The 25457-nt window shown below is 30.6% G+C and overlaps 1 protein-coding gene across 1 annotated transcript in view; it reads left to right on the forward strand.

Annotated features, from left to right (window-relative positions):
- The window catches only part of stg1 (stargazin-like protein), a 95333-nt gene that overhangs the window by 14889 nt on the left and 54987 nt on the right, over positions 1-25457 (forward strand). Inside the window, exon 2 of the mRNA XM_088187261.1 lies at positions 3418-4142. Within this exon, the coding sequence (XP_088043387.1) occupies positions 3575-4142 (568 nt within the window). The 5' untranslated portion in view covers positions 3418-3574. The remainder of the gene's footprint in view (positions 1-3417; positions 4143-25457) is intronic.

Raw genomic sequence — 25457 nt, forward strand, 5'->3', positions numbered from 1 at the left:
AGTCCGCGGGCGGCTAGTATCTGCCGGCCTGTTCGAGTATCTGCTTGTGACTGCCCTCTCCTCATCGGAATCCAGGCAATCACAATCATGAAGTGATCATCCAGCCGATAGAAACAATCGTTTCTTAGAACAGAGAAATAGGTAGACGCCTTTAGAAAGCGACATTTGTTTGATAGGCATTGTTGTGGATTCTTGTGGATTTAGGAATTTATCGGTCTCGCAACAAAGAAATATTTTTTCAATGCTGAAGAATATTTACAGTAAAAACACTTGCATTTTTTCTAGTCGTATCGAAGGCTATTGTGTGGTCCCAATCTTTTACGCTATTGTATTGTTTCCTTGTTGAGGAATGATCATTTAAGTCACAGTAAATTAACGTGAGTTTTAAGAATAAAACCCCGCAACTGCCACTAACTTTATGACTTTTATTAAAACACTAACTACATATATTGATGCGGGAATACAAATACACGCTGTATATTTTTAAGAAGATCTTCCAAAATGTATGTCATGGGATATTATTAAAAAAATTACTCTTGTTTGCTCAGGTGATCTAACTTTATATTCCTTGAATTATTTAAGCGATCGTAGATAATTCATAACAAATGGCGGCTGATTAGTAAAACAATATTTTACCCCTTTTTCAATGGTCTAAACTTGACTTTGAACTATTCCGTCAGTTATACTTGTTCTTTATGACACTATTAATTCTATAATTTGAAATGCCTGAATAACTAAATACTATTATATTTTCATAATTTAAAATGTTTTAGAATACCTTTATATAAGTATTATATAGATTAAAATCCATTTTATATCCCAGCGCCTTTTTAACGACCGTTGTTATATGATTAGCTTAGTTAACGCAAAAAGTTGTACGTCGCTAAGCATTTCTTCAAACTAGTGAACTTAAGAATAGTTGTATTGTCAACTAAGTTCTGTTGACAATACAAGTTATTCCAAATTTGAAATCCATGTTTCGGAATATTTACGCGAGTTCAGATCGCATCATCTTCTGATATTCTTTATACGTTGGCATGAAAATTTTATATATTTAATGTTAGATAAGAGTTTGTCTAGTTCATGTCAATAAGTTTTATTTTTAAATGATTTTTATTTTATTAAACTCTGCACTTGCCTAAGCGCAGTTATTTATTTTAAAATGGTACAGAGATGTTTTAGTTTTATCTTGTTACACTTTAGCGAGTATGATGTCTAACTCTTATCTTTAGTTAAGTGCTTAAAAGTCATAAAATATTATAATTTTAATTGGCTTTTATAGCAATTTGCCAACCCTGAAACGTATTACACATACACACGCCCGTTTGTTTTTATATATATTGTATCCGACTGCGATTGCGGCCGCCATCCCGCTTTATTTGTGGCTAGAGGAAAAACCGTGGGCTGGAGTTTGGGCACAAATTGCCGTATAAAATCACAAAAGGGACCGCTGCCGCCGCTTTCAATTGGAATGATACGATTCGCTATTATTGTTTTTATTTTATCGACGCTAATATTATCGGAGCACCAAAACGAAAGCAATCAGCGCTCAGTATCCGTGGGCCGCACGCGCGCACCGAATCATCATTATTGCCCCCGGCCCCTTTATATTTGTGTTCCTACGTATGAACGGAAGGAATTCAATAAAATCCAATTGAGGTCCTACTGATAGCCGTTAATGACCTTAAAGTGCGTTGGGGCGTAGCGATTTAGCACCTCTGGCCCATAACGATTAAAATTGTGTCCGGTAGAATTCAGATAAAAATTGATTGAATATGAAATTTCGGGTTTAGGAAACGTGTAATGTTTTAGAATTAGGTTTGAAGATACCTCTAATAAAATACTAAAAAGATTTTTTTTAATAATTTTGTAAAATATATTGATTTTTATTAACTATTTTAATACATATTTCTGAGATTGTGACAAACTAATTCTACGAACTTCAATCGTAGCAGGTGTCACTGACAAGTATGTTTGATGATTCCCTTTCATCGCAATTATTACAAAGCATTATTATTTTTAAATCTAAAATGAATTTAGGTAAATTTTTTTCTTGATTTATTTTTTAATTTACATAACAATATAAATGTTTATTTTGTAGTACACAATTAATATAGTGTGGGGTGTTACTCTTGAAACTCGCGTTATTTTATATCCCAGTTCCTTGGAATGAAACTATTTACCTGGTTATCGATATTTTTCCTTCCTTCCTTAATTTTACTTCCTCTTTATTTTATTAGGGAAAGAAAAAGAAAAAATCATTCGTAATAATATGGATGGGACCACACAAAAGCCCCCGTTACGTCTATAAAAAAGGGTTCACATAAATAACATGCAAATATTCTCCGATGCATTGAAAGAATATTTCTTTGTTGAGAAACGGTCACGGGAAACGATATATCACCGGAAGACAAAAAACACCGTAAGGCTACAATATTTTCATTGCACAATTCGACCCAGGAAAGATGTACATCAAGCTGATGTCACTTTCTAGAAACGTATACATATTTCGTTATTCTAAGAAATAAGTGCAACAATTGGTTGGATGATCGCTGCATGATTGTGATTCGTCAGCGAGTTTAATACTGGTTTCCAATGAGGAGAGGACAGAGACACGGCAGACACACAGATATGGCCTGACAGGAGATACGCTGAGATACGGCCCGTAGACGAGGATTATACGGTCATCCATCATGCACGACTGCAAAAGAGGGACCAACGTCTACTACACTATCGCTGCCTCATCTACAAGGCCTCTGAAGATCTTACTCGGACATCATCTCTCCGCCACCTTCTCTACCACCGCTCGCCTAAGATTGTTTGTCCCAATATGAAAATTAAAAAAAATATTGTCAATAAATTAACCAAACACAAAAGCTCAAGTAAAATATCATTAACATATTTTTTTTTAATTTTTACTGTTGGACCTTTAAGGACTAAGCCACAGATTTATTATTAAAAATATATTTTTTAGCAGAAATTTTAAGCACTTCCAAATTTCTATATCATATTCGAGTAATGCAAGCACCGGAATAGTGGATATTATTTTCCTAATTGTGTTATTTCAGTGAAATAAACATTTATTATCATACGAACTGTTTTTTTTTATTGAATTTTCAAAAGTGCAAAAACTTATCGCCCACTCTTTATTACATAACATGTTACTGCTTTTATTTATTGTTGATCCTTTAATCTTTTTTGAACCCTAATCCGCAAAAAGGTCGGAAGACAGCTTCAATTTCCGCTCGAAAAAAATATTAAGACCAACTAGATAACCACTTATTCATATATTATATAAATTATATTTAGCGCGAATACCATTCTACTCTATTACGTACAAGAACACACCCTTGGGGGCGATTCCTTGTTACTAATATCATGATAAGAGAATAATCATAATTTTATTTATTGTTTCAGATACTGGCATCGCCGCAATGAGTGCTCAATTATTATCAATCAAATTTAGTTTTGTGTTATTTGTTTTAAACGTGAGGTGATTTTTATTTATTTTTAATGTATTCCTAATGAATCAGTGGAGTAGCGTGCATGTCAGCACATAATCCCCAAAAAAACTATGCACCGCACCGTTCACGATTTGGATCAGCGCGATCTGTACTATCGTCAAGTAGACCACACGACTCCGTCGTCTTCGACTCACATCAAAATACAGCACCCTCCTCCGACTCTGAGCGCGACTTTAGACAGGAGGACCGTCGGGAATTCAACGGTCAGTCCTCCGACCTTTTACACTCTGGGATACGACAGCTACAGGGGCAACAACAGGACCTTCGAAGCGACAGATGGGATTGAGCCATTTCCGCAAAGGAATACTAACATTTCGCCGGGACCTAGGGTCTCTAATCTGAATTCCTCTTACGGACCTTCAACCCCCGTAGAATCAATCCAATCTGTGCCAATTTTGCCTTCGAGTGCTCAACTAGACGCTACAGTGACTTGCCTCTGGATCTTAACTCCGTTAACTGCCACGTTAAGTGCTGTGATAGTTTTAGTTGCAATCACGACAAACCAGTGGATGCACACTGAAGAGAAAATGAGCAACCCTGCTTATAACGGTACCGGTGATAGAGATTATCTGTCGAAACTGACCGTTTCTGGATTATGGAAGATCTGCTACACGAATCGTGAGTATACTTATTTTTCCTTGAAACATAATTATGTATTTTACAAAAATTCTTTTTGGGAAAAAGTCTCAAAAAGGCAACCTCGAGTTTTTCGGTTGTATATCATTCGTGAGTCTGACAGAACGTATACATTTTTTGGGGATTTAAAACGGAGTGTGTCACGTAAAGATTTACGATTCTTACGTAAAAATGCGTGCAATGGAAAGAAGCTAAATGGCTGTGTTATTGTTTCAGGTTGTATATAATACATATGTATGTTATAGAAAAAGTTTTTGCAGGCATTCAAGGATTAAATGGAATTTTCACATGTGATATTTGAGTTTTACATTGTTATAATGTATTTTGTGAATCTAATTTATATATTCATAATGAATTTAGTTTTAGTTACATAGTGTTAATACTAAATGTTAAATGAACTCGTTTTGAACATTCAACATGAAACTATTTAACACATTATAAGACTTGTTTATGTATCATAAACCCTGAGAGAAAACGGTTTAATGTTTAATATTAACATCATGCGTCAAGTTTACTAATATTAGACTTTAATTAATCTTTTTAGTTTCTGAATGTTTGTGTATTATTGATAGTTTACAAAACTTTACTGCATTTTTATTTAACTAGCTGTCGGACTTCCACTATCGTGAGATACCGCAGATAGCGAATATGTGTAACCAAAGGGCCTTCAACACTTAGGTTTTAATTTTTATTTTTAATTCGTTCTGGTAATTTTTATATACATTTTTAAATTACTAATTATTAGAGAATTTATAATATCTAATATGTACGACTGAGCTCACTTTTAATTATTCATATCGATATTCAACTGTGAGATTAGGAAAATCTAGATAAACCTTACATGTACTCATCGATCGGAATTTATTTTTATATTTCTAATTAATTTCATATTAGTATTTGAAAAACACTAAGGTCCATATGAGTTTTAAGTCCAGATTTTCCGACTTGTATAACTCGTCTATCGTGCTAGTGCTAAGCAATATAATAATTACACTATAAAAAAATTAGTAATCTAGTAGCTTTAAATATTTAAATAATGTATGTTTTTATTTTATTTATAAGGTTTTTGTATTTTTTCTTTATTATATCTTATATTTTTGTTGCTTTAAATTTACTAACTTTGCTTAATTAAAAAAATATTTATAAACCGGCAACTTCTATTTATTTTTAATGCATTATTATTCTTGTAACATTTGTTCATATTAAAAAAAGTTTTCTATTCATTGTCAAACAGCTAACTTTTCCTACTATAATTTAGATCAAAAATATTTATTTTCTTGTTTGTATATTCTTCATTGCTTGAAGCACAAAACACTTGATTATAATTGTTGATTTTTAGCACTTTATTAATAAATAATTGTTCTCTTAGTCGAATATTGGTTAAATTCATATTGTTAACATTAAACCAAAAAAATAACAGTACAAAGAAATGGTTCAAATTTCACTTGTCAGCAATTTATATTTTTAAAGTGAATATAATAGTTCTTACACAAGCCATTATAATAATAAAACTAGCATAACAATTATGCCATCAACTTTTGATAAGACGAAACAAAACCCATTAAATGCCGCACAACGACTGTCCGTCTGCATGGACTCGTTAAGGGCACTGGAAATTTATTTGCGCGCATTAAATGCTCGGCAAAAATACACAAAGTTTTTAGGGCCGATGTAGTTTAACGTCTGCTTTACGGTTTCACTTAATCCACCCCTGTCTTTTTATGTCCGGGCATAAAGTGTATGAGGCAATCCTTAACCCATTGATCCAAACTTTTTTTTATTTTACGACGCGAAATAAACGCCATGCGTATAAAATTCCGGTTCCATTTTGCGGATGAGGTGCACTCGACCGCGGATGGATCCGTCGTTATACAGAGATAGTAGTAACTTGTAAAAAGTAACTCGAAATTAGCTCAGTTAAACGCGCCATTAAGCTCGTTCAACGCATATGGACGGAATTCGTAGTTAATGTTGTGGTTTATTGCCGAGGCGGCTCATGTCAAAACTGCGAAGGGGATGATTGGTTCCGTTCTCGTATTGTATGTGTATTTGTTAGTATAATATTCGATTATGGTGGAATATTTGTTCGGAGATAAGCGATACGGGGATTATTACTAAGCTAATCCATCAAATGAGAGTTCTCTTGGATGGAAAACGGAAAGAATACATTTCAGCAGAAAAATATATCATAAATAACATTCGAGACGCAGACGGCACGGTTAATCTTGCAGAAGGGTAGAAAGAAATTTAATTTATATTATATATATATATATATATATATATATATATATATATATATATATATATATATATATATATATATATATATATATATATATATATATATATATATATATATATACAATATTAGTTGACATAGATAAAAACATATCGTAAACAAAAATGATAAAACAATACAATTTGAGCAATACTTAGAAAAAAACCTAAATTTTAAATTAATAATGTAGTGAAAAAACAGGTAATATATAATCATTAATAACCACCAATAAACAGGTTAATTTTATTTTTTATTTTACCGACTTTAGCCTTGAAATTAGCGATCAACATAGAGAAGTATGGAATTAATCAACGATTCAATGAGCTCATTCTCATTCACCGCGACAAACTCTTTCGATCCCTTTTATGATTTTTTGTATCCTTGCTGAGTTATGCAATCGCTTTTTCGTCGCAAGTATAGCATAAAGATGTTTATTTAGTTAAATTTAAAACTATTTCAGCGACAGTCCATAGTTTTTTTAAATTTTATCTGCACTGCATTGTTTAAATAATAAACATTACTGACTTTTTTCAGCTGATAACAGGGTGGAAAAAATTCATTAAATTACAGTTCAAATTTAAAATCAAGCGATATTGAAGGATAGTTTTATAATCCTCAGCTTTCACTGTTTCGTCGAAAAAATATATACATTCCATTCCGGATAATAAGAAGCACCCCCAGGACAATTCACTTTTTTTTCACTATGTATTTGCTCACCTTGACGACGAACGTAATGCGCCCTATCTGATCCTTATATAATTATTTTACTTTCATTAGAAATCATCACTCTTTTTTAATCCAAAACCATCCATGTAATATCTATTAGCCATTTTATACTCGTTAGAAGCCCCTTTTTTAAGCCAATAAAGTTGTACATAAGTTTTATACATTTTTTATAACACTTGATCGTCAGCAAATGTAGTTCTTTATATTTTCGTTTCATCAGTGGACTTGTATTTTGTAGAAACTAGTTCATTTATTTAAAAAAATAAATATTTTAACCGACAGATATTTTGCTAATACACAATAATTTAATTTTTTCAACTTGGACTAGATTCTAAACCATTTGTTATTTAAATTTTAATATTCTCAAATATATGAAAAAAATATCTCAAACATCATTATAAGAGGAAATGTGGGTTGAATTTGGCAAATATAGAAGCGTTTATTTGCAATTCAGTGATTTTTTGGCGTAGCATCTACTTAATGAAACACTTTTAAAAGTTGCCAAAGGGAGGTGTTGACAATCCGTCCTTTTTTAGATTGCGTCACTTACTCTTGTTCATGGCGGTCTTGCGAACGCTTCTCTTGCATGAGCTATCCAGCTTGCCAAAGTCAACGATGTTTTTGACTTATTTTAGGTTAGTTTAGACATCTTTTGCTAGGATATAATTTATAATCAGAATTTTTGAAAGGAGATAATTTCTAATAAAAAAATGGATTACCAGGTTATTGCATAAAGATATCCTACAATTTGGAAGAATTAAAAAAAATAACCATAGATAGTAACAAATTATAGATATTTCTTAAAATAATTTTGTTTTAATTGATTTTTAAAATCATATAAGACAATTGGCTCATCGTCTATAATATATTGCTAAAGATGTTCCTGAAATTTCTCAATCACTCTCCGGATCATCTAAGACGTAATGACATGATTTTCTGTCTGATTCTTTTCCTAAAATCCCTTTGAGAATAAGCACAATTTTTTTAATCTTATTTTTTAAGTAGTCCCGAATTAAAAAGTCACATGTGTTTTACTAATGATAAAGAGAGCCCTATTGATACTTAAAATAATTTCAGCACTTAGGGCTCTGTGGTTGCCAATATCATTTTGCAAGAAAAGCGTTTTAAATATTTCTTAACATCTTGACTGTTCTTGCTGCTTTTACCTTTATGGCGTTCTAGCGGTCTTAGGTTTGCATTTCAGCGTAAATCCATTTTCCCGAATATTAGATATTCACAGAAAAACACTTTTTAATTAGTATTAAGCGCGAAATGTGAACGCAAAGCTCTCTGTATCGTTATAACAGGGAGCTTTACGTTAGATTTACGTTAAAGTTTACTCATAAAACGCTTGAACAACAAAGCCCCGATGTTTACTGGTCTAACTCATGTTAAACTGTCTTTATTTTTCTACATTAAATCTCGAAATCTGATATAAGACATCTGACGTACATAAGATTATGTCTTATTTTCATTACACCAAAGAAATGTTGATTTTTTAATATAGAACAAATGTTTATTTTATCTTTTGCTGATATTTAACACTTTTATTACGGAAGATCAAAACATTTATTTGGCGATGCTTGTCGGTTAAAAGCGAAAAAATAGAACGATTTATTTTGTCGAACAATTTTTTAAATCAAATCAAAGTCGAATAATATATTGTTATTAAAAGTAAATTTTGTGTGTGGAATCATTTTTTAGAGATATGTGCATTAAAATATATACTTTGTGCATTAATGTATGACTAATTTTAGGATTTTTTCTTTAAATTATCCATATGGTGTAGTCTGTTGTAACAATCATCTGTAGGGCAAACATATTTTCCCATTTTTATAATCAATGTTAAAGTTTCACCCAACTCTTTATTTGAATGAGTAATCGCTTTGTTGCCTCGCGTATCTCCATTCCTTACAGGCTATTTACTCTCACCAAACGAAAGCAATATTTATGACAATATTTTCGAAATAAACATTAGACACACGTTCAGTCCGATATTGAAATATTTTAACCACTAGCCCTAAGGGATGTATTTTCTTTCGTTCTCCGTATAATAATACAATATAATGCGGAATGCGGAGGCGATTTTCGATTTAAGTCCCCACGAGGTATTTCTAAGTGGCACTTATCTGAGTATTTGCGATGCTCAAACTGCACACAGCAACGAGGAGCCCATTGAAAATATATTAGGGTCCCTTCACGTTGAGGGTCAAACGAAGCGAGTCGTAAAGGGAAAGCCGGAAATCGCCGACGCGGAAAAACTAATAAAGTTAAAATTGCTCGTCGCGCTTTTATTAATTAGAGCGGATTTTATACGGGGCCATAAAAAATTTCATTGTCGCGACGGGACTTTTGGATTATAATCATCGTGCGACGTTTACGGCCGATCATCACGATTACGGCCCGAAGAGTATTACCGGTGGGCCGACCCATCGCTATTCTGTACCTTAAAAGCGTTGTAAATTTGCAATATATAAGGGCAATTTGACCTACGCTACTTGAATGTTTAATTTGGGTGGTGTCCACATCTAAATGATTTAAATTAGTAGTTGGAAACGTTACAATATTGGACTTAGTAATAAATAATCATGTTTTTTGCTTAGCTATTGCGATTTACCAATCCTAACCCTTTCTTGATTAATGCTCTAATGCGGTCCAATAAATTTTAGAGACTAAGAGTCCAAAATAAAGTAATCCTTTTTTATTCCATTATACATATACGTATATTGTATATATATTAGCTCACACAACTTTTTCAGTTATAAACTGATATTGTGTATATAAAAACTAAGTGTTTTGTTGAGTATGAATGTAAATCGCATGTTTTTTGTTTAAAAATTTATCGACCCAAAAAAAGCATCTAAATAAATCAAATGTATGAGATTTTCAGGTAACTCATATAAAACTCTTAGTCTTTCAAGATACAGGTTTTTGAATTGCCGCTAACTAAAAAATAAAAAAATAGTTATATAAATATAAGTAAAGCGAATCAAAATAAAATAAAATAATAAGTTCTGAATCAGATAAAGTATACGCGTTATTACTAAGTCATAGGTTTTATTCACATATTTACTAATAAAGCTTGTTAGTTAGATTATATGTAAATTATTTGATTTACTACCCTTAAAGTTTTAATTGTACAAGATAATATTTATAAGGCAAAACGTGAAGCATCCAGTACCCACACCCCTATTCTCTGCGGTACTTCGCGACAGTGAAGAATCTACAGCTAGTTTATTTATTATATATTGTATTAAAAAAATCTAAATTAAAATTATATAATAATTTGTACCTGTTTCAAAAATATCCCTAACACATCACAAAAAATTATCATGTTGAAGCATCCAAGTTGACTCACAATATCCACGAATACCACAACTTTCAGACATACGTCTAGAAGCAATACTTTTTCCTTTTTATCAAATATAATAGTATTGTCGTACATATCCTACAGCATTATCAAATTATCACTCACAAGTACAGTTAAATCTTTTCGTAACGAATACAGAAATAACGAAATTCACAATATAACGAATTTTCAATTTATCCCCGAAAAAAATTCTAATTGAAAATCATAAAATTTAATAACTCTATCGCTTATTAATTTTAGAATTTAATAGCACTCAAGTTTCATAACTAATAAACTGTCAATTAGCAAATCTACTAGGTTATGAAATTCAGCGTGAAAATTAACCTAATAAATCTCGCGTCCTGGGACAGTTTACACGTCATCCCGGGTTTCGTAAGGGCGAAATATCTGTAAATGCGTTGCCGGGCAATGAAAATTTGCGATACACACATAATGTAAACAACGGCTTCCGTTGTGCGGAAAAATTCGTAATGAGTTTTCAATGTTGTCGGCGTCAATAAAAAAGCGACGGGAAATTGCTTTTACACTATCACCACCACTGCGGCGCTGTGCACGCGCGAGAAGGGCCGCACTGGTACGCTATATTCAATTTTGTGTTATTGCGTCACGCTTGAGTGAATATAAAAATTCGCTTTTTAAAAATACTAATACTAATTGTGTATATTTTTATTTTTAATTTTCTTCACAAATTGTGTTTGAGTTTAAGTTACAACCAACAACGAATCGAGAAAAAATATTTGTAATCAGAAAAAGGCACAGATTTTAAATATAAAATGCATTGCATAATCCGTTTGCTCAACTGCCCCACCTCCCTGTGATAAAGTGTCACATATTTTATATTGCTGCTTCAAACAGCTCTGGCGAATCGTAGTTGAGGATGTTTGTTGTCCAATTGCATCGTTTTTTCTTACACATGTAAAAGTAAAACTGCCAGATGGTCACTTTCGTCAATCGTTAACAAAGTGGTGAAAATAACAATAGTAATTTTTATTGAAGTAGAACGCATTATCCGTCGCACATCTTTCCCAAATAAAGAGTTGTTTTTACCGGTATTTTCTCTCTAAAATTACATTTAAATTATTTTGCAACTATTTTTTAATAAAAAACCGTATTAATATAAAATATGTGCAAATAAATATATTTAGTGATTTCAGATTTATCATAATTTAGATATTTCCATACGTTAATTTTTATTTATTTTTGATTACAATATTAGAACATTTTTTGATTGGCACAGATAAAGTAATATACTTTCCTACCTGCCCCCCCCCCCAATAACGCCCCTGTTGATGAATGATGCAATGGTTTGACAGGAAGTTGAGAAAGTCATAATATCTTTGATAAAGAGTACTAAAACCATTATGACGTCATTGCTTTAATGCAATCTTAAGGTTGATATTATACAAGCTTTAACAGACGTAATGAAATGCAATTCTGTTATATAATCTTCTGGAATTTTAGTAAAAATCGTTAGAATAAATATTATTTTTTAATAAAATATAACAACTTTAATTATGCATACATAATATATATATATATATATATATATATATATATATATATATATATATATATATATATATATATATATATATATATATATACTTTATTAGAGTCAATAAAAAATAAATAAAACATTTATCTTATTTATAAAATCTTAAAATTTATAGGATCTTTGACACCCACTTAGTTATTTGAAATAATTATTCACATGTATATTCATAAACACTGTCTACAAGCTTTTGTGGATCAGCAAGATGGTTTTCATCTGCGTCTTACGGACACAAACCTCTTATGTTTTTTGATTGCGGTGACAAAGTTCCTCGTTAATGAAATCCAGAACGAAGTACTTTATACTAATTTTCAAAAAGCATTCGACAAAGTTTGTCTCTGTTTATCTCACTCCTACTTGTAACATTGATTTAAGCAATTCAGTGAAACTAATGTGCTCAGTGAAACTATTGTGTAAATTCATGAATAATAAATGTTATATCATGAGTTAAAGGTTAAATAAATTTAATAATATATAAAGGTTAAATAAATTTAATAAAACATATCTATTTTAATATTTAAAATTATATAAACCAAGATTTAATTACTGCGAATTTGACGTTCAGTCTGTCGAATAATATTTAATGTAGTATATGCGACGAATCCAACAACCTTGTTATACATCGTAGGCGATGTGTGTATAGGTATTAACAATTCATCGATGCCCAAAGCCGGCTCTGTACACGCGTCATATTTTATTTACACATCCACACACGTAATATATTTAGGCGAGTACCTAAAAAATAAAAAGCGAAAAGGCCTGGCGCGGCGCATCAAATTTTTATTACGGGTTATGTTTTCCGCCAGGACGCTCCCGGCGGGTTTGCCCGGGGCGAACTTTTCCGCGGGCCCGCAACTGTATATATGCGGCCACCTTGACTTCGACCGAGCTTTCGCCACGGAGGAGATAAAGTTATCCGAAGGCGGCCCGCCACAACAACAAGAACACGAGATAAACTTTTGCGCCCTTTTCCATTTTCCCGGCCACTCTCGTTTGGGCTTTGTCAGTCGGAAAATGGCTTAGCGGCACAAAAATGTTTTCACAACGTAGCAGCCGGCAGCCGGGCCTCTGGCACAAAGGCGGTAAAAGGACTTGTGCAGCAGAGTGCTCTTCCTCAATTTGCATGATGCACTAGATTTAACTTGTTTGGATTGATTTGGTGGAGGACATTGTGGCTGTGCAATCTGGTTAATGGTGCTTTGTTCTGTGCTTAAAAAAGTATATATTTAGATAAATTTTAAAAATGTAAGAAATTCATGACAAATTTATAGCTACTAAAGTTTTAAAAGGTGTATTAATACTTCTTGGTTAATTTGATAAATCTGACAAAGATGGATGATTATGATTTTTCCAACTATAAGATCTAAGTAAGACGTGCTTAATTTTTTTATGTTCAGTATCTGCCTGTGCAATGCGATTCATACATTTTTGCACAATATTTATTTTTTTGTAATATTTTGAAACCCTTCAAATAACTGTTATAGTGTGTATTACATTTTTGCAATCAATTTTTGCTTAAAGCAAATGTTTTTTTATATTTTTTTCACCTCATTTAACCAAAACTGTTTAATTAATAATATTATTTAATTAATATTTTATACAATCATATAATAAAATAATGTGATTGTTGTAATGCTTTCAATTGATTTTGACTTATATTTATTAATATTATTTATAATAGTTATTGTATAAAAATGTGTCTTTAAACATTTTTGTGTGTATTTTGGAATACAAATAAAAAGCATGTATAGCAGTGACAGTGAATAGTTAAAATTTATATTTTTTTCTAATGACTGATCCTAGACTGATGACTATGAGACCATTGACTTATATCTTTGCAGCTTTATTTTAAAAAAATACGTTATTATTAAAAAGACGTTACATAATAGTGTATATTTTTAAAACAGTCTGATGTTTAAATACTTACTGTTGAAATAATTTGTTATATTATATTTTATATATATTGTACTTTTGTGGCAAATGTTTTATAGTTTATTTAATATATTAATCAGAGAAAAATGTAAAATAAAATAAAACATGTTAAATGTTTTCAATATAATTACATTACAATTAAGAAGTAATCTAGTATTATATGTGTTTTTTTAAAGAAGCAACGTTAGCACAAACATCAAACAAAAGCTAGTCGACAAGTAGGCATAATATAAAGTGAAATGTCAAAAAACATGCGAAGTATGTAGATCAGGAGGTAATATGATGAAACAATAATGGAAAAACCGAGACATACGTCAAAAAAGACTTGAGCCGCAAAAAACTGACAGTAACCATAGGATAAGTGAAACCCCACAAAAACGCAAATATGTGAATTTAACACGATCAGAACGACATCGAAAAATAAAAAAAGATATATATACATATATAGATCCTATATAAAATAAAAAAATTAAGCAGCTATAAATGTACATGAATTACTATATAATTATTATCTAACCTTATTAGAAAATTAGTTAGAAAAAACATTTTTTAATTCTTATGTAATACACACATAAAATAAGAACGGTTTCTTTTTAACCACTTCAATATTTACATGAAATATGAGTATTTAACTCTGCTGTTTAAGAGCTTGGTATATCAATCCACAGCGTTTTTATAATATATGTATATAGAACATATATTATAAAAACTTAATGTAGGACAAGCAGAGCTTTCTAAAAAATATTATACATTTCAAAAAAATATGTTAAATCTACGCAGTGTTTTCATATTATGTTACATATTATGTTAAAAACATACATTTTTTTATAATATTCAGTTGTAATCTAACATACGCAAGCCTTATGCATTACATCAGGGTTAATCTGTACCAACTGAGTAAGTAAATTTTAACCACAAAATCGGTGGTATCCATATTAATAATTATAAATTATTATTGTGTGTTATTTAATTTATAATAAAAATATGTAAGTATTAATAGAGAGAAAATTTGAGTATTGTTGCCGTAGCTCGAACCCGAAGCCTCAAGGTTACTAGTCTGAAACTTTGCGGACTGCGTTATTCGGACCTTAACTCTTTGAGTGATATCGCCGTACATGTACGGCTGTCAATATTTCACTGTTTTGAGATACCCCAGATAGGTATATATTTACATATAACTATCTGGGGTAGTCCACTAAAGAAATAATTAATAAAAAATATAATATATTTATTTAATATTGTTTTTTTTAATTAAATAACAAAAAGTATGTTATATTAGTTTTATAAAAAAATATTGAGAGCCTCTGAATTTAAATAAAAAAAAATCCAAAAATGCCGAAAAATATATAAAAAAATATGAAAAATAAATTACCGAAATTTAACATTAGAAAAATGTTAAAATAATTTATTAAAACACGCTAATACAAAAAAATAGTAAAATCAATCAAAGAAATTAAACACTGAGAAACACTGATTTTTATACACTATAATTTACTATAAATGCAATATTAATAATAATAAATAAATAACAACAATAATAATTACGGAAAAATACGTAAAATTAACTCATTTCCCACTACTCAAAGGGTTAATATGGAATGAAATGGGCCCAGCGCTGTTGCTAATGTTAAAAGTATTATTTGTACACAAAATATTTTTGTTTACAAATATTTTTTTAACATTCCTAATAGCGTTGGATCCAATGAGTCAGTTTATTTATCTGAAACCCAACATGTGTCATAATTCTAGGAAGGTACAAACTTTTTTTTTTAAAGAATCGCCTCTCCTATACAAACTTGTACTAATATTATTATATGTTATTTCTATTAATTTAATAAAATGTACTTTGAAGAGAAACAAAAAATGCTTTATGCATAAAAAATCTCACATTAAAAAAAAGTAAATATGGCATACAAGTTTTTACAAGATTCCAGAATGTTTTACATCAGTGTTAAAGTGTTATATATATAGAACAGCAACTAAAAGGTCCTCACATATTTGAGAATAGTACTGGAAATATCGTAGAGCAATAAATAATGTTGAAAACACAACAGAAAATAAAAAAGCTATAAAAAATATTGAATTAAATGTATATTAGGTGAAAAGCTTTTTTTTAAATATTGGTTTAGCTTTAGTAGAAAACGTGTCAAATTTTGTTTAGTTGCAAAAATGTTAAAAACATGATAATGAAGTATTATTAGCCTGTAATTAAAGATTATATAAAAAAAATGCAGATTGTAAATAAAGAAAGTAATATATCAAAAAATAGCAGAAAGAAGTAATTTTTAACAGAGCTTAAAGACATTTTTTTTTATAAAGTAAAATCAGTACTGATGTAGCAATATATGATAAATAAAACCGTTTCATTTAAATGTGTTTTATTTATTAATTTTGCTCACTTAACAAAATTATTTTGTGTTATTCCTTTACTTCAAGCTAATATTTCTGTTAAGCACAATATTTGTTAAATTATTCAACGCCCAACTCAAGATGTTTATCTGAAGTCAATGAAGATAATAGTTTCGACGCTCGCTTTAATATTGAATCGAAACTTTTTGGCATTCCTAATTAAACCTTACACAAAATTAATTTAATTAAATGCCACGGTTAACTAAAAAAGCATTGAATGTGCCGCACCACGACAGTGATATTTGTTAGATTGAAATCTTAACCACGGTTACACGGTCTGGCGGTTCAAAATAATTCGTTCATTACGTCCATTGGCACAAATCGCAAATTCGCAGTCGACTTTTGTACTCCTGTAGATGTGCGTACGTAGTGTGAGAGTCAACCACCCTTTATCGTGCCTCCGCGTCAAGGCTTTGCGAAAATTTAATTAAATCGCATTGTGTGACGTGGAAATTCGGCATAAATGTACAATGGAGCTTTCTGCGGAAAATTCAATATTTTGTCACATTGAAAATAAATAAATATATTCTCAATTGAAAACCAATTCTTCGAATGCGTGTGTTATGTGTGTATGTAGTAAACGATGTATAGAATGAGACGATGTATAGTCTGGGAGGCGAATGTGCTTCATAATTTTTTTATTGTATAGATGCAAAAATAAAATTATTATTTATATAAAAATATATTTTGTAAAATAAAATTGCATATCAATATCAGACATAATGCATTTCTCCATAATGTAACATATGTAATGTTTCTTCTCAAAAAATTTTTATAAAGCATTTTTTATTATATAAAATAAATTTGTAAGAATATTTTTAAAAGGCTTATAACCACTGCCCAACATATGTATAAGATCAATGATTAGATTTTAATTTATGTTTTAATATATAAAATCTGATTTATCTATATATATATATATATATTTAATTAGCAAAAATGTAACATTTTAACCAAAAAGTAATTCTACTTTATAGAAGATAATCAAAGGTAATCTGTAACTTCGTGTTCACAGTGAATATTATTTTTTTATAATTCATATTGGCTAATATCAGAGTAATGATACGCTTGTTATACTTTCAATAAAGGCTTTTAATTGTTATATATTTACCTATTGGCAAATAATGTATGACATATTCAGGTAATGTGAAATTTCTAAGCCGAAATTAATTATATATTGCCCCTTCCCTTCTAATATTTAAACCTAGAATGTCAATAATAACTTTGTAAAAATAACCATGAGGTATTTTCTTAAACAAAATACGTACAAAGGCATACTGATAATATTAAAACTTTTGTTTATATTGTATATGATTTCAAGTGTTCCACCATTTTGCATAATCTGGAGCTAATACTGTGTAAGAGATTTAACTGTGATTATAATTATGCTTACTGCTTATTCATTTGAATATAAAACAGTGGTTCATGGAGCAGCGCATTTTCTGACGTTTTAAGTTTGTTAAACAACATATTATTTTTTTATATTTTATAAGTAAAAAATACTTATAAAATATTAAAATTTATCACATTTATTTATACTCAAATATATTTTTCAGTATAACAACATTATTTTCTGTACAGAGCGCACTATACATCTATGTATTAATAAATATGTAAATATTAAAAACGATGTTCACAATAAATCAAATAAAGGACAACATTCGTGCATAAAGTAAAATGCCATACAAATAAATTTTATATATTTGTAGAGAGCCAGTGCCGGAATGGCACACATTTTACTCACAATAAAAAAGTACTCAATAGTGGTAAATGTTTAAATATCATATAAAATTCGCAGTTTTTTTAATATAAATATTGACTTAATTTATTATTTAATAAATTGAATATAATACAAATTAAAAATTATAAAAGGGCCGTAAGCAATAAAACACATTATATTATAACTTGGCTCATAAAACACTATAATGGTTATTTTATAGCAAAACGGCGGTGCGCTTATCATAGGGATTTTCTTAATACACATATCTAATTCTTATCGAATGGATCCCTCGGCTCACATATAATATGATTTATGTGCAAATATCCAGATTCACGCGTTGTGCGAAAAGGCCTGGCCAGTGCTTCATCAGCGATCCCCAATATTTGATATATAAAAATAATATGAGTTAAGAGAATATAATTATTATGCTTTTTTACTTAGCCTAGAATGATAAATGTTACAGGGTTATTTTAGGCAATTATTAATAATTGAATATCACTAACAATATGATCTATTAATATTGAATTGCTAGCGAAAATACCTAGCGTTGACGGACTTTTTATAATTGCAAACTATAATATAAAACTACTACCATGATATAGTACGTTCTTAAACTTAATATTAAAATTCTTTATTTTTAATTTTTTTTAAATTAAAAACTATTGTTTTGTTGTCTTATGTGAAAATAAAAAAAAATGAGAGTGGGATAAAGAAAGTAACGAATAGAACAGATCGCTTCCAGATTTTAGTTCAATATCGCTGGTTTTATAAAACATGGTTTTATTCTGATTATCAACACATAATCATTTTCTGAAATGTATTCGAAAAAAATATCTCGCGAAACCACTCTAACCAACTAATCTCGTGTATCGGTGGCTATGATGAAAACAACATTAAATTTAAATACAAGCACATGTTGCTGTAGAGCAACGAACGCCACGGCTTCCAATTTTTTACACATACATTCGCGCATACGTTGCACGAAAATACGATTGTGTGCTGTTTTTGTTTCTACCTGCGCTGCAATAACGGTTATTATTAGGTTAAAAAATTGTATGCAAGGGTCAATAATATTGTTACGCGTATAATATATTATTTAGGAATTGTATTATAATTTTTTTTTTATATAGTGATATAAATTATATACCTATAATAGATATACATTTACATATATTTACAAAAAATATGTATATTTAAAAAAACAATTAATTACATTTAAAAAATAAAAATTGAAGATAAAGTTGAAAGTAAAAATACTATATTTGTAAAAATTTACTAAGAAATATTAAATAAAACAATCCACTCAATTTTGTACATAATCAATCAATATCCACTTCACACATCAGAAAAAAAGTTTTATCATTAATAGTTGTTTCTTCAATTCTAGGCATAGTTGTAGATGATGCAATTCGAAGAGGTGTCTCTAATTGAATGAGATTTCTATTTTTATTTTTTATTTGTTGACAAGAATAGGTTAGAATGGCAGCAATATTTTAATAGCTCTTTCATTCACTTCCGTATATTCCTCTTTATCATCCATTTGATCCAAAAAACATGATTTATTCATTCTAATGATTCATTCTCAAATATTTTTTAAAAGTTGTACTTAATCAAATAAAATATCATTAGCCTTTACGGTGTTTATTTTGGCTGCAAAGTCACATCCTTTCGGTTTTAAAATCTAAAGTATTCCATAAGATTTTTATGGGTAATATTTGTCTGAAGATATAATATCAAATTCACCTTATATATTTTGGATTATTATAAGCACCAGTAATTCATGTCTGGGTGCTCCTAACTTTCGAGTCTGGGGATTGAAAAGTTTGTTCTTGTCCGTTTGAATCTTAACTTGGAAAAAGTTGTCGGTTCACAATCTGATGCCAGTATCGATATATAAGACAAAATATACGCAATGAACTTCTATAAACACTGCTGCGATGTTGTTTTTGTACTTTGCTTAATTTCGGCAAGCGCTCAACGTCAAAGGGAATCGTTAAGCGGCTGCCTAATTATGGTTCAGGGTAAACACGTTATCGAGCCTAGTTTGGGAAAATTTGATACCGGCTCACGTTCAACAGCCAAAGTAAATAGCAGTCAAAAAGCTGCCGTTGAATTATCTCGGCGCAGCAGTGTATCGAAGTTGTTGGCGGGGCTTCGAAATAATTAATTTAGTGCGCGGCAAACGTCATGCATATGCACGAAGGGGTTGATTTCGCCGAGGGATGTTTGGCGACAAACAATATAGCGCGCGAAACAAGCGGACTCTCGCAATTGCTCAAACGTTAGTGGCACGACATCGAATGAATATCAACATTCTTGAGATTAACATCTAAAACCACTTGTTAGCATAGTATATATCTAATATTAAGTGAATGTTTTTATTTCCTCTCTATAAAAAAATAATTTTGAAGTAGAAGCTGCAGTTTTGTACGAAAAAAAACATTTATAATATTTTTAGCATAAAATCACCACAAACAGTTAACTAACTACATAATATTTTAGCATATTTTTAAAAAATTGTGCAAAAAATAATCTCACAAAATCTTAAAATAAATAATTTAAATATCCAAAACTTATTAAACTCACACCTAACTCAAATACCTATTGTTTATTCATTAGACATAACAATATACAGTGGAACTTCAATTTGTTTCAGAAACGTGCTCGTGTTTCAAAACACTCAAAGTATATTTATATCAAAGCAAATTTACCTATACTAAATAACGTAAAATTTAGTTGATTTGTTCCAAAACCAAAAATATTTATATTAAAATAATTAATAGAAAATATACGTTTTTTTATTATTATTTAAATTTAATATGTAGTTATTTATTATTCATATCTGAATCACTGCTATGTATCACTGATCGTGATACTTTTAAGTGGAAATTTTAATGAAACTCATTGAATATATTTATAGCAGAATTTCTACACCCTTACTCGGGTGGTACTTTTTCACGGAATTTGAAATTGTTTTCCGCATTTTACAGATATATCTAATCCCATTTAAAATTAGGGGTTTCTCAGAGTCCTTCTTCTCGTTCTCTGAAGTGATATTCTTTGTAGATTCATGCTGCTGCTCGCGATGTAGATTTATTGATTCTTTGTTGGACTGCGAAACACTAGACAACTGTACTATAAGAAGATATTATGTCATCTAAAAATAATTTAAATCATTCATAGAATTAATTCAAATTTTTATTTTATTATATATATTAATAATAAAATTAATTACATTTTATTATTATTATTATTATTTTAGCAAATATTTTATTAAATTATGTATGGCACTACTCATATTCAATAAACTATAAATTCCAATATCAGATTTATAACTATATTATTTTTAAATAATAAGCAACGCTATGATTGCTTAATAGACACTGCATAGAATATATAAATTCTATAATACTTTAAAAGTAAATTAAAATTATTATATGTATGTAAATATATTTTTTCCTGTTATATTCAATTTTGACATATCTGACACATGAACCATACAAAATTTCTATAAAGCCGAAGAGAATAAATATAAGGCCATGGTACATAGCAGTAGTAATGGAATATTTGACATTTTTTAAGCCACCCGATACACCCCAGTCGTATAAGGATGTTAGGGTGAGTGCCACACGTGTCATCATTTCAGGCACGTCTACACATCTTTTGAGAGACGTATCCTAAACAAGTTTCCACATCCTTTGGCACTGTTCTTCTTGCTTCTACTACTAAATTTCAACGCCAAGATTTCACTTCGCCCACGTACATACGAAATAAAATGTAACACATTTTATTCAAACATGTACGTGGAAGTTTTAATTAGTCACATGTGGAGACATGCTTTGAGATTGAATTGAAATTTTATCAGTATATACAGAAGTAGCATCGTGCGTTCTCGCTTACGAGTTGGTATTAGCTTGGAAACTTTACGGCCCTCCAATTAGGCTAGACTCTAGACTCATTACATGAAGATCTCTTGTATGAAGTTTAAAAATAAGCATAAGTACGTGTTTAACATTTCCTATTTTATGTGTGTAATAAACCATATTTTTTCAATGATAATATATATTATGACTTTTAAATATATTTAAAATATTTATAGGATGACACGTAGACGTTGCATTTCTAGACTTCGATCAGATTTTTTTCTCTTTTTTGTTCGTAACATGATTTCCCTTGGCTCTAAACAAATTATGTCACGTACTATGTCGTCGACAGGTAAGCCAACAACTTACCCAAAGAGAAAGTCTCTTTCGCCCCCGACAGGAAATAGCGGCTTCCAAACGGGTGGGATGTGGGTGGATGTCATCAATTACGACCCGGTGTCATTTTAATGCGAATATCGTTTATAAATAACATTCTATCCCAAAATATATTCAAATATGTATGTATATATATTTATAGAATAAATAATGGATGTCATAAATAGCTAATTGTTTATTATTTTATGCCTATAAAGTCAAATCTGTACACACACACACAGGATTTTGTGAGCAAACATTTGCAGTAATAATTAAAAATAATGCATGGACCACCAATAGCATATTCATCATGAGACGTCAATCACCGCTAAAACTACTCATTGTTTGGAAAGGATGCGCGCTATACAAAACGTTCTACCTTGCGCATAATACTATTGTTCTTCTACCATTGATTACTGATCGCTGGAGTGGTTATCTAGACCAGTGGTCGGCAAACTTATTGGCCGAAGAGCCAAATATGTACATTACAATGATTTAAATAAGTTATGAGAGCCAAATCTGTTTTTTAATTTAGTAAACCTTTATTATAATTTTAGTTGATAAACAATAATATGAAAGTAAGGTATCCATAAATTTAAATCATGACAATGACTGACAAACACTTAATGCGAACAAGGTCCTTGGATCTCCTTGGAAAGTTTCAGTATGTCAGGTTTATATGTTGTTGTTTTTAATTTTAGGCATGATTCCAGGTTTTCGTCAGTAAGAAGACTTCTCAGTTTACTCTTGATGAAGTTCATGCTTGAAAAGGATTGTTCGCATGAATATGTAGAACCAAAAAGGGAAAGAACAGCAAACGCAAGTTTTTTCAGCTGATCGTAAGAGTCAGGAATACTATTCCAGACGTTGAAAATGATCATGTTTTCATTCTCCAGGTCTTTCAAAGCAGACCACTTGTGTTGTGAACTAAGATCACATTCGTTCTTCTCCAATATTTCCAAATCAATACAGACGTTGAAATTTAGAGCTCCATATTTCCTTGCTTTTTAAATCCTGCGATTATATTTCAAAGTTACCAATGTCAATGCCAAAAGGAGAAAATTTCAACTCAGTTATTGTAACATTAAGAGGATTTTTGACGAATGCTAAGGTCGCTTTGCTGTTTTTAAACATCTAAAACCTGCTGAAAAATGCTTCCCTCGTATTTAAAATTGTTGTTTTGAAATGGTGTTTGTCAATAGAGGAATTATTTTCTTGGCGATGCTTCAGCAGGCTCGGAAAGTGAAACAATGTTTCCCTTTCAAAATCTTGAGCAAAAAGGGATAATTTGTTTTCGAATAAAATGACTTCTTTTAGCATCCAAAAAATTGTGTTTCCTTTCCCCTGTAGCTTACGGTTAAGCTGATTTAGATGAGACGTAACGTCTACCATGAAATGAAAGTTTTGGATCCTGATTGTCTGTAAGTTCTGGATAGTGAACACCCTTCTCAAGGAGAAATGCTTCAATTTCTGGCAATAGCAGAATGATATGAAGCAGAAGATCAGGACATAAGGACACTCGACCAGAATTAGCGCCCGAGCCCGTGGATATTTGTGCCAGAGCCGCACTCAAGGAGCCAAAGAGCCGCATGCGGCTCCGGAGCCGCACTTTGCCGACCCCTGATCTAGACCATTAATTTTTCATATGCGTATCCAAGAAACTGAAAAATTGTCTTGCCAACATTATCATCTGCAATTTGTGGGCCAGATTTTTTTTTTATTTATTTCAAATGTTTTGAATTCATAAATTAAATAATTTAATTATTCATATATTCAACATATATTTTTGAATAAATTAAAAACGTATAATTGTTTAATTTTTTGTAAAATCTTTTTTTTGTGCTGTATTTATTTAATAACAATTTTTGTAACCATAATATAGTACCATTCTAAAAATCTATGAATGTACGATAAGTACTTAAAAAAATTAAAATACATATATCATTTTATTATAGACTGTGAACCAAATTGTTGTCTTTTTAAAAAAAAAAAATATCAAAAATCAATTAAAACAATTCGTTGAGCGTTAGAAAAAATTTGTCGCAATTACTTATTAAAATTAAAGTAAGACTAGTTGATTTAGTTATAAGCGAGTTGCAAAACAATTTTATTTATTACTTTCGCTGTATACAAGCGCGCGTGATGATTAGATTTTTCGGCGGATTAAGACTACTTGTAAATGGACTAAAAAAAAACATTTGACGAAGAGCAAGCAATAAATAATTTCATTGTCTGTCAATAGCAAAAGAACTTGAGCAAAACTGAAGACCATTATCTACAAAATGTAATATATATTTTAATTTTATACTTCTTAAAAAAATCATATAATGATGAATCACTGCCGCTTCAGAACTTCACAGATCTTCGATCACTACTGTGAGGATCTAGTAGAGCTCACCACAGTATATCTGCACCGCCCAAAAAATGCACCGCAGATTTTGCGTAATTGAGTATTTAGAAGCTTCAAACAAAATCACAATAATGATAATTTTTAGATGTAACAAGTAATTAATCATATATGACTTGAGCGAAAAAATAAAAACCCTTTTGTACAAATATATAAATACATTTTTATCATAGAAGTTCTTACAACTACATATGATCAAAATGGTCTTGATATAGAAATCGAATCGCTTTACTAAATTTATACTCAGTAATAATAAAAAAACTGCGGTTTGACAATAAACTAACCGAAGCGATACTTAACGTCAAATGAACTCACCTCTCGGCCAGCAACGGGATACGGATAAGTCCTGAATTGATCCCTGGAAGACCTATTTATAGTTATAGGGGGCGGTCGGAGGGTTCGATATCTTTCGAGACGACTGTTTCGAAATTATGACCCGACCCGTGACCTCCAGCCCGAACCGGAATTTCTTTAGAAACCCGAAGAGTATGATTCGGGTCAACCCTCGCGGGACCAGCTCTCGTCTCGGGCCGTTTGCGTTTGATTTTCTGCGCTGAAAATATTTCTACTCGGCCATAAACACTCGTGACTTTTCCAATTACAAACTCGAGCCGAGGGAAATCGACCGTAATTGGAATATAATTTTGCACCCCGGATGTGTTCGC

Source organism: Plectrocnemia conspersa, unplaced genomic scaffold (assembly GCF_051122295.1).
Source record: "Plectrocnemia conspersa isolate PC_06_02 unplaced genomic scaffold, ASM5112229v1 ptg000001l, whole genome shotgun sequence".
Lineage (NCBI taxonomy): Eukaryota > Metazoa > Arthropoda > Insecta > Trichoptera > Polycentropodidae > Plectrocnemia > Plectrocnemia conspersa.